A 12,084-nucleotide genomic window follows, 5' to 3' on the forward strand; every position below is an offset into this window, starting at 1 on the left:
CAACACATAGCACACTCTATAACATTTTTTAATGTTGGCAGAATAAAAACAAAAAAATAACAAGCAGAAGCCATGTACAAAAAAGTAAGCACGTAGTTAATGCATATAAATCAGCTAAGAAACTAATTAGGGCCTTGTCTTGTTAATCAAGCACACCTGATTGGCAACTCTATATAAAATGGATGCATATATTGTATGAAGCATTACATTTTTATACTAAGTACTAAAGACATCAGAAATGACTTCAGGAAAGCAACCAATGATGCTTATCTATCTGGGAAAGGCCATATAAACAACTGAAATCCACTGAATATTTATAATAAAATCAAATGTTATAATGCTTAAAGTAATTTCAGATTTCACAAGAGATCTACAGGACTGTAAACATGGTAAATCAATTAGGAGAAAGCCCATCTCTCCATCATCAACATGACAGTGTGGCTTAGATTGAAAAGTTCCATTTTAATGAGCCATGGAGTGACAATGTCCTTCTTGCCAGGCAAGATTGAAGTAGAATTGTTTGGTCATTATTCACAAGACCATCCTTGGTGGTAACCAAAGACAATATATTACAACAAGAACCTCACACCAACCACCAAGCAAGGATGCAGTGGAGTGGTGATTTGGTGTTGGCCTCCAACCACAGGACTGGATGCCTCACAGCCCACCATGAACTCGTCTTTATGTCTAAATATTATAGAGGGAAATAAGGGGGTATCTGTTCATCATCTAAAGCTCCTGTTTATGAAACAGAAGAGGTGTCTTAAACACAAAATATCTATATCAAAATATCTATATCTGAATGGATAAATAAGGAAAGAATTGAGCTTTTGGAATGGCCTACTCAGAGTCCAGATACTCCTCCTATTCAGATGGTCCGGCAGGACCTTAAAAGAGCTTGGCATAAGTTAAGTGCCTTCAAACATTAATGAAATGAAACAGAGTTGTAAGAAACAATGGGCCAAAATTTCTTCAAATAAACTGAAATAGAAATGAAATTCATCAACTTCTTCTTTCTAAAGATGTTTCTAAAAGGTACTGAATTACAGAGTGTTCAGAATGTTTTAAATAGAAGCCTTCTGTGTGTTGCGTTTTTGTTAAATTAATATGAAAAAAGTAAAATCAATTATTTTTTGTATATTTTATCCGCTATACTGAGCTTTTCCTCTTTGTATTTTCCACAAGGGTTCAGGACATAAACAGTATAAAAAAGTGATGAGGAGAGAATCAGGTAAGCTGATTTGTATCTGCTATTAAATACACTGAAATTATGAATTTAAATACATTCTTATTTATCATGCCACTGAAAATAGCAATGCTTTGCATTTTTGGTAAGAATTTCACTATACTCTTTACATTTTACAATACTTTTACTGCTGCTGCTAAATGAGTAAACGTAGAATGTTACATTTAATAAAATATCACCTAATACATAGTTAAAAGGAAAGTTTGGTGTTTTTTCAAGTCAAAGTTATTTCTTCACAGTCATGGGATATATTTAGTTTGACATATGAAACTGCATTCTGAAGTAAAGCATTGCTTATACATTAAAAAAAATAGCTAGCTCTCTTGCATTCTTATAATGAAGCTATTGAGTACCAGGGTACCATTGTGAAGAAAAACATTAAAACTTACTGAATATGTCAATTTTTCAAGCCAAAAATGTTATCAAGTATTGATTTGTGTCTTGATATTGTACATATTATGGGAGCGTTTGTCATTATTTCACAAAGCTATTGCCTCCTGCCACTAGATTAACATTGCATGTGTATGTTCCAGTGATAAGAGAATATTGAGCATGAATGTAGCAAGCAATCAACTAATAGGAACTGGAGAAACCTTATAGGCATCCATTCATCGATCTTCCTAAGCTGCTGATCTAAGGTAGGGTCACTGGGCAGCTGGGCAGAAACAATCCTTGGACAGGGCAGCTCCATTGAAGGGCAAACACACGCACACATTGGCTACTTTAGCACCACAAATCCACCGAATCTACATGTGTTTGAATTTGGTGGGATAACCAGAGTACCCAGGAAGATCATGCAAGCTCCACACAGGAAACATCTGGGATGCAAAACCCAGTCTCCTTCACTGCAGTATAGCAGTGATACCAATGCACCGTTGTGTTGCAAAATAATGATAACAATTATAATAATAATAATTGCTGTAATGAATATCTTCCATTTATTAATCTATTCAGATTATCTTTCTCTAATATGGGCACAATAACAGTAACAATAATAATTAATTATACTAAAAATGTATCCATCTATCCATCCATCTTCGTAACCCAGGGCAGGGAAGTGGGGCAGCTGGAGTCTATCCCAGCAAAAGGGCACAAGGCAAGGACAACACCTGGTTTGTAAAAATGTTGTAATGAATAAACATAATAACATAATACTAAAATACTAAATGTATCCTTTAACTGTAATAGCAGCTTAGCTATATGTTGATAATGAACAACTCTTTATAATGTCTTCAAAATAAAAAGGGGAACCTAGTCATAGTTAATTCCTGAAAACAAAGAACAATAAAATACTGACATTTATATTGATAAAATCATTTTGGAAAAAAAAACATCAGATTGCTTGATTTATTGATAAATTCACTTTTCCCACACAACCATCATGCAAGTGACCCAAGCAATAGAGGGAAAATGTATTATTTAGAAGCCATTTCTCAAAGAGTACACATGCCAAGACCTCTGGGAACCAAACACATTTCCCCTTTTCAGCAATGTATATACTCATAAACCTTATCAGTGACATAGTAATATAGTCATTAACTCTAAACAAACACTGGCTAAAAAATAAAGTAAAAATTCAAGGTCAACAAGCAAGAACAGTACCTTTGTTTGAGTAACTATGAGTCAATATTTTTAATCATTTAGATACTAAATAGCAAATGTTTTAAACATATCACTCTGGAAGTTAATAAAATGCAAAGAAAGATGTCAAGTATACATTTCTGTTCAAATGCTCATATTGTATTTGTATACACATTGTATTTTTAATGACATGTTTTCCGGTATTATCTATGTACTGTACAGTTTCTATTTGGGATCGGGCTAATAGGTGTATATATTATGAGCTCAGATTTTAAAAATCCTTTTCATAAACAGGAAACAGAGAACAAAATTAACCACAGACATTTAATTTTAGCATTTTTAAAATTAGATATACAGACACTGCGGTGGGCTGGTGCCCTCCCCAGGGTTTGTGTTCTGCCTTGTGCCCGTGGTTGGCTGGGATTGGCTCCGGGTTGGATAATGGATAAATGGATATACAGACATGGACAAATTTGTTGCACCCTTCCATGACTGCAATTGAAATAATTTGAAATTGACAAATATAATTGGCACACATCATTGTTTAGTACTTATTCAACAAAAATCACACTTTGCTTTTGAGTTCTGATTCAACAGAATATTAAAAATTAAAATGGCATGGACAAAATGATGGGACACAGAATCAAATATTTTGCTGCATACCTATAGAGGCAATCACTGTAACCTAACAATTCCTGTTGCTCTCAATTAGACTTCTGCACCTGTCAACAGGTAGTTTGATCCACTCTTCATGAGCAAATTACTCTAGCTGTGCAAAATTTGCAGGGTGCTTTCTCCAGACTGTATGTTTCAGTTCTTTCCATAGATGTTCGATAGGATTTAAATCAAGGCTCATAGAAGTCCACTTTAGAATGGTCTGATGTTTTGTTCTCATCCATTCTTGGGTGCTTTTAGTGTTTTTGGGTCTTTATCCTGTTGGAGGATCCATGACCCGTAACTGAGACAGAACTTTCTAACACTTGGTAGTGTGTTTCGCTCCAAAATGTCTTGAGATTTCATTGTTCTCTACACAAACTTAAGACACCCCATGCCAAACAGAGCAAAGCAGCCCCAAAATATAACCGAGCCTCCTACATGTTTCATTGTGGGAATATATAGAGCTAATGCGACTTGCCAAAAAGCCCCAATTTTGTTTTCATCAATCCAAAGGACATTCTCTGCAGAAGCACTGTGGCTTGTCAAAATGCATATTAGCAAATTCCAGTCTGGCTTTTTTATTTTTTTTTTCCAACAGTGGAGTTCTTCCATTGAGCCCACTGTCACTCAAAAAGTGATCAATGCTGCAAACAAACACTGGTAGTCCTTGACCTTGGAGTTCAGCTTGAATGTTTTTGGAAGTTGTCCTTGGCATTTTGTCTGACATTCTCAGTATCTTTATGTTTTTCCTCTTGTGGCAATGTCCAGGGAGGTTGGCTACAGTCCCATGGATCTTAAACGTCTTAATAAAATTTGCAACTGTTGTCACTGCAACATCAAGCTGCTTGGAGGTGATCTTACAGCCTTTGCCTTTAATATGCTTGTGTATAATTTTCTTTTTGATCTCCTCAGGCAACTCTCTCCTTTGCTTTCTTAAGTTCAAGTTCAGTGTGGGACAAAGAATGATACCAAGCAGCAGAGTGAAAAATTGTCTCTATTTCAACAGGTTAAGTGACTGATTGCATGATTGGAGACATGTGTGATACTAATTAAAGAAAAAAGCTGGTTTGAAAAATCACTGTAATACAATTATTTATGATCTTTTCTAAGAGAATCAACAAATGTGTCCAGCCCTATTTAGAATATTTTTAAAGAATACGCAATATTTTATCTTTTCACACTTGCTCTGCTTTACTCAATGGCACATTGTATCAAAGGCATGCATGTATACATGGGACAATTGCTTTTGCTAATTGCAAATCAATTTTCAGGAGGCACACAGCACTTTTTAAATGAGCTTTAAGGGTACCAACAAATTTGTCCACGTCTGTATATCTCACACTTATTTACATAGTAAGCAACATTGCAAGATATGGAAGCTAACCTATTTTCCATCAACTTGTGCACACTGAAACTTTAAAGCAGACCATCTAACAGGCCATTTTCGCATGATCTTTAAGTGTCCTTGATGCAACCTTCATGTGTTTTCAAGATTTTTTTTTAGGTTTTCTTTATAAACTATAGTGTGTGTCTTTGACTTCCCTTTGAAGACTGAATAGAAAAAAGCACAAGAGGCCACAATACAATTTGAAAGAAATGTATTTTTAAATAATAGGTAATGTTGATATTTGAAAAAATAGCACTATTATTTCAAGACAATAGCTTTAAATCTGCTAAATCCAGATTACATGTCAATAAGATATTTGTAGACATTTAACAATGGTATCATTGATTTGTCATTCAAATAGGGAAGCCAAATTAATAAACTAGTGTTAGTTAGACACAGAAGCCATTTACAAACTGACTTTTATGATCCTTTGTAACACCGCATGAAAATTAAACTAAATTAAATGAAACAAAAAAAGATTGTTATTGTTATTTCACACCAACAGAAAAAGGCTACAGCAAATACAGCAGCAACTTTTTATATTGTCTTAACTTCAAACGCTTATTTTACATGGATATTATCTATTTTTACCCAAACAAAATAAGCTAATAATAAAATAGCAGGTAACTGTATCTCTCCCCATCTTCTAAGTTTTAGCTTTGCTCAAAATAAAATATTTAAAACTTCTACCTCTGGCATTTTTAATCTGCCTTCCACTTCATGTCAAGGCAATAATTAAACTACAAATGCTTTATCCGTCCCTTTCTTATGATTAAGACAGTTTAAAAATAAAGGAGAATTTATGTGCAAAAGTAAGGCAAATACCATTACTTATTTTATATGCATGGCAAAAACAATCCTACAACAAAAAAAAAAGTTGAAATCTTAAGTTTATAGATTCATCAAACGTGAAACTACATATTACATGTTTAGTACTTCATAGTACATTACAGGCACAGAGATATGCATCAACCACATAAAATATTTTAAAAGCAAACAGTAACCACTTCAGAAGTATAAGTGAAATTTTAATACTTTTAGAAAAATACAAAAATAAATTGCCAGTTAAATTAAGCTTGCTGAAAGTAATACTGGTTAAACATTGGTGGTCTTTTTTCTTGTTTGCTCTCCATCATACAAAAGTACATGTTCATGTTGATTACTGCTCTCTTTAAACTCAGCTGAGGGTCATGCTGGACTGAAAACAATCACATGATAATGACAACAGTAAAGGTCAATCGAAGACATAGTGAAGCTTCTACTGTCTGCCTGACCTTCGCGGCTTGTGACAAACTACCATCAGTCAATATTGGCTAATGACAAAAGCACTCTAACTGATCAATTGGTTAAAACATCATCAGCATGTTAGATGCAGGTCAGTCATTTTTATCCAGCTTGTTTGAAACTATAGTTTCTTTGTAAGGTGTTTGATCATTGACTTTAGAAACAAAGCAATTTTCATATGCAATGTGTCATTTTAGTAAAACAAAAAGCAAACACATATTCAATATCAAAAAATAAATATTTTTCTTTCTGTGTCAATTAATACACTTACATAATGTGTGCAACTCATAACAAAGTCATTTCTAATGAGTTAAACTGCATTTATCCCATAATGCATATCTAATGCTCTTCTAATGCTTTTCTGACTCTCACAGCACAAACACAGTATATCACAGAATTTTCAATGGATGTAAACGGGGGAAAAAAAAATCAAATCCTGATGCATTTGCTATATTTGGTTCCAATACCAAAGTTCTCAAATGGTCATGATAATTTTTATAATCACACCTTTTAATCTGAAGAACAAAAGACTATGAGAATTTTCACATCCATTTTTATGTCTGCCTTTTTCCTATAGGAAATAATTTTTGCACATTGCTTGCAGCACTCCACAAAGAGCTACCTTTAATCTGCACTTCCACAGCCGGTGCGTAAGAAAAGATTGAACAGTCCTACAATGGCTGAGGGCTTGAGAACCATGGTCATAATAATGATTTGTTTTCTTTTGGCCTGTAAAGTGCTTTACTCACAAAAAGTTTGCTTCAAGACATAATACCACAAGGAGACTCTTGAGAATAGGCTGGTTAAACAAGGGCATGCATATATGAACCATTCAAAATGGTCAGGGTTGCAGAAACTTCAGCTAATTAAATGTAGTTCTTTCAGTTTATCTGGACAGCTCTGTGGTGACAGTGTCAGGGAATTCAGAAGTAACTTCTTTCTATTGCTACTTTTGTATCACATGAGCAAGACATGCTACCCTAGTTGAAGCATGAAAGAAAAGTGTACATCAAAAGCCATGGGTACTTTCGAGGTGGGGGGTGGTTAGGGTAAATTGTACAATAATAGGTTTGGTTCTGATTGTGGCCTTTTATCTGATACTTGTAAGAAAAACCTTCATATACACTGTTGTACACATACCAGAAAAGTTTCTGAAGTATAGTATTTATCACTGTCTTATTAATTAATACATCAATAGAAAACACAGAAAAAAGAACAGTCTGAAACTATAATACTTGAGGTTTAAACACAGAGATGTTAATTTTTCATGCAGAAACAATAAACAAAGCAAGGAAGGAAAGAATGACCTAACCATGACAGCATCAAGCTGTATCAAAGGTCTTAAACAATCTCGAATGTATAATTATATTTTTGAAGCAATACAAAGAAGAATATAAATTTAGCTGATAAAGAAACCAGTTCTTTTAGCAGGGCTATAGTGAGGGGTATTTGGAAAATTCATTGTAAATATCTTTTGGAAGAAGATTTTTGGTTTCATTTCGGTTTTATTGTAGATTACATTACTTTATGCTCTTACTGTAATAAAAACATTTACAATTTGAAAAATCATTTTATACAATGTTATTTTTTCAGCAAAGAACATGTATGCAGGCTGCTGTAGAGATAGCAGTGCAGGATGTAATAAGAAAGTATACAAAAACAACAGAGAAAATAGGTTAAGATCTCAGATAATAAATCCATTCAAGAAAATCCATCCAATCAGCTAACAATTTTTTTCAATCGTTTAGTCCAGTACAGAGTCAATAAACAGCAAAGCAAGAATCAATCATAGATGCAATGCTAGTTTATCGCAGGGCACATTCAGGATCAAACACAAGCACACGCACACACACACACACACATATATTCTTATAGATGGCAATGCATCTCAAATTCATATTTTTAGGATATGAAAGAAATGCAGAAACTCTGAAAAAAACTTATGCAGAGATAGTTAAACATCAAACTGCACACAAACTATGGCAGGACTGGGTATCAAACCTTATTCCCTTTGTCTCTAAGTGTGTAGTGCTGCACCAATGTGCTGACTTGTTTATGAAAATGACAAGTTAAGCAAATTATGGAATATCTGACTACATTTTTTATGCTTCTGGACAACTGCAATCAATTCGAAGATAACTTTGGAAAGACTATAAAATGTGTATTTTTATCACCTCATTTCCTTAGGTACATTTAAAATATCATTTATTCATCATCTGTTATATTACAAACATATAAGTTTTGTTTTGTAACTAATATTAATTGCCAGAATGAACATGTAAGGTATATAAATATATTCATCCATAACAGACTGCCAATAAGTTACACATAGGAAGAAATAAGTTTATTGTGCACAGACAGTAAACATAAAAGCTGAATATAATTGCAAGCTTTTGAAAAATGAAGTGTCAGTTTGGTCAATAAAGAGCAAAGGTCAAAGGGAACTGAAGCCTAAACTCTACTCAAAATGTGCTCATTAAAACATCCAATCAGGAGGTTCTCTCCCTGCCTATCCCATTAGTCATCTGACTATTTCAAAATGCCTGGGTCTCTGCTGTTATTACTTTTTCCTTCATGTAAAAAGGAGTGCTGGTATATAAATCGTTGCTCAGTCATCTGTAAAATAATGTGGTCCTTTTTCTCTTCATCCGCTCTGCCTGCTGGCTGTGGAGGTCTGAAACAACCGCCTTGAGATTCCCTTCAATAATAAATGAAGTTGCTTTTCGCCTGCAGTTTGCTTGATCTAATATAAGCTAGAAAACAGTTGTTACTGTGGATAAAATTCTATGAAAAATCAGTGCTATTATGAAGTCACATGTATTTTCTTATGTTACATATTTTGACTACAGGCTGAATAATTGAATATTATCCTAAATTTAGCATCAGTAATTTAAATTTACATTAACTCTGATTACTTGAAGATTTCTAAAAAAAAAAAAAAACACTTACTTATTGTTTTGTAAATACTTTGTAATAAATAGATTTTGTATCTCTTAATTCAAGTAAATGAGAAATGTGTATTTGTTAATTTATATACTTACAAAGTGAAAAAGGTAAATAATATGTCATAGTTGGGACGGGCAACCTTAGGACACCCTTAACATCAAACAACGCTACAAATAAAAGTGCAGACAGAGAGCAAATCCATCTACCCTAGTCAAAAATCTACAGTGCAGTGAACAATACAGTAGGCACACTTTCAAAAATATAAAACCATGAAACAAGAACAAACTTTAACTTTTTCTGGATCTACAAAAGTAAGACTTAAAGCCAGTCATATATGTTCATAAATACTATTTCAGACAAAACATTTCAAAATAATTTCTCTGTTTTATAAGACAGCACATACAATAGCAGTACCATACAAGGTACAGTCTATAAGACTGCAAAGATAAACTTTATTATCCCAATATTCCTGAATTATCTAATTCCCTTAAATCTTTTTATTTCTACAAACTAACTTTATAAAATGTAAAAAATGTTTTATATGGCTTTAAATACAAATATTCAGTAACTATGAAGACAGAAACACACATACTGTTTCTTTCTTCATCTGAATGCAAACAGAAACAGATTTCCTTACCTTGATCACTACTGTTGTCCCCACTGTGTGATGTATGTCCCCCACTGGAGGGTCCTGGCGTCCCACCTGAATGTGTTGATGCTGTGTCATCATGATCTCTGTTCCATGAAGTCTGTAGGGACAGAAAGAAATTGTTCAATCAACATACATCTTTTAAAGTGTGATGAGGAAAAGTGAATAAATTGTGTATTTAACAAAAACATACTTTTACTTTGCTAAAGCTATATAATATTGTTAATATGTTTAACTTTTAATGGCATCATATTTCAACAGAATAATTATCTTGAGATATAATTATGCCTTTATTTATTTTTTTCTTTCCATTAATTGTATACTGTCATGATTAGAAGGTGAAAAAGCATTATATATTTTTTTAGAAAAAAAAAAGATCTCTAAGAATGAACTTGCTTAAAAGAATTACTGAAAATAATTAGCTAACTGTAGTGAAAAGAAAGAAGTGAGAAAATAAGAAAAAAGAAATAAGTAACACCTTCCACACTAGGTTCCAAGTTTGTGGTAGAAGACTTTTATTCTACTTAGGTTCATATACTAATAGAATTTGAAAGAGACACTTGGAGAGGAAAAAGTACAATATTACCAGAAAATAAGAAGACATTTTCAGCAGGTAGAAAAAACTAAAAGCTTCCAAATAAAAATTGATAGATGTTTGAATCCAAGTATGTGTTTAGTATCAGAAAACCTTCCAGTTTACAGAACCGCTCCATGGGAGCATTATGCAAGAAACAGTCTTCCAGGGCTCTAGTTTATATAGGCCTCAAATCATAATGGAAAGCAACTAAGAATGAGGTTTAAAAAAACACCCTCTTTCACAATTAAGCTTAGGCTCATAATGGCCAGTATGTGTCAGCTGTTTGCCGGATGGTATGTGGCAAATGGACCAGACATTGGAATAAAAAGAAGTGAGAATAACAATGAGCTCACATAGGGTTGTGTACACTCAGCCTCATGCAGAGCCTCCTTGTACTATTGAACAGAAAACAGATGTTGCTTCTTATCACTGGGTGCATTGGAAAGTAACATGTGAAGGGAAAGAAAACGGCTGGAAATTAAAATATAGAAAGAGCAATTCTATGAACTGCCCTCTTGTAACTGTGCAGCTTTATAACAATAGCGTTTAATTAGTTTTAAAATTAAAAAAAAAATAAATGTTTGAACAAAAAAGTTTTTTTATTGTTTTTTCTTGGTAAGGCTTTGGACATTTTAGACTCATCAACATTTTACATTAAAAAAATCTTTTTGATAGCCTTGCTTCTTTAGGGCTATTTTCATCTTTCAAAAAGCAATGATGTTAAAAATAAATCATACACCCCTAATGTTTACAGAATTGCAGAAGAACATGTTTTTTTCAATAATGTCACTAGAGGATTTTTTTTTTCTTTAATATACATCACATGGCAAAATAATTTACTCATTTTGTAATAATATACTTATTTATATATGTCTTACGCTATATACATATATTATTATTAAATGGATAACTTTGCAAAACCATTCTTCGATAATAAATAAATGAACAAACAAAGACTGTTGTAAAGGTAATCTGCAACACATGCTTAGAATGCTACAGTTTAAGTCTTAATAGCCCATTTCTACAACTGCAGCTTTAAAAATGGGGGAACTTGTTTATTCAGAGCACTGCAAAAAAGAATGGAAAAGCACCCAAGGGATATACAATACCAGGCACAAAGCCCTGGTGCCTCAACATGTAAAAGGATGTTTTTCTATGTGCTACAAATCCCACTTGAAAATATAATTAGAAGGAGAAAATGGCAAACTATTGCATTAACTGTAATTGAACAAAAGACCAGCAAAGCATGTGGGAGGATGCCGGAGCCCTTGGGAGTTCCAGGATACATCAGACCCTTGGAGTGACATCTCCAGGGCATACTCACTCTATTTATAATGCTCATCACTGCTCTTGATGATCGGTGATCTAATTTGTAATTAATAGAAAACATACAGATAGTATTATTTCAAAAGGAACAACAGACTCTGTAACAGTACTGTGAATGCTGCATAGCTGCTGACTGCTTTTAAAATGCTAATAGAATAAATAATTATTCTAATATTACCTCCACTACTTCTTCTAATAATAATAATAATTTTAATAAAATATAAATAAAATAGTGTTCTTTACCACAGCAACACTGTCAGTATATGTTACTTACATAAAATGCGGTAACTCTGATTCATTTGGCTTTATCATATACTCCACCCCCAATTCCCTTTATTCAACAGTGCAGGATGTAGATTAATTCAGTGCCTAATTGTTTAGTAAATTCAATTTTCCACATTCTATTCTGCATTGCTTTATCTAAGAGACTT

General features: G+C 33.3%; 1 protein-coding gene across 1 annotated transcript in view; it reads right to left on the reverse strand.

Annotated features, from left to right (window-relative positions):
* meis1b (Meis homeobox 1 b) overlaps positions 1–12,084 on the reverse strand; it is a 173,453-nt gene that overhangs the window by 147,742 nt on the left and 13,627 nt on the right. Inside the window, exon 7 of the mRNA XM_039737955.1 lies at positions 9,739–9,850. Coding sequence (XP_039593889.1) covers positions 9,739–9,850 — 112 coding nt within the window. The remainder of the gene's footprint in view (positions 1–9,738; positions 9,851–12,084) is intronic.

Source organism: Polypterus senegalus, chromosome 16, assembly GCF_016835505.1.
Source record: "Polypterus senegalus isolate Bchr_013 chromosome 16, ASM1683550v1, whole genome shotgun sequence".
NCBI lineage: Eukaryota > Metazoa > Chordata > Cladistia > Polypteriformes > Polypteridae > Polypterus > Polypterus senegalus.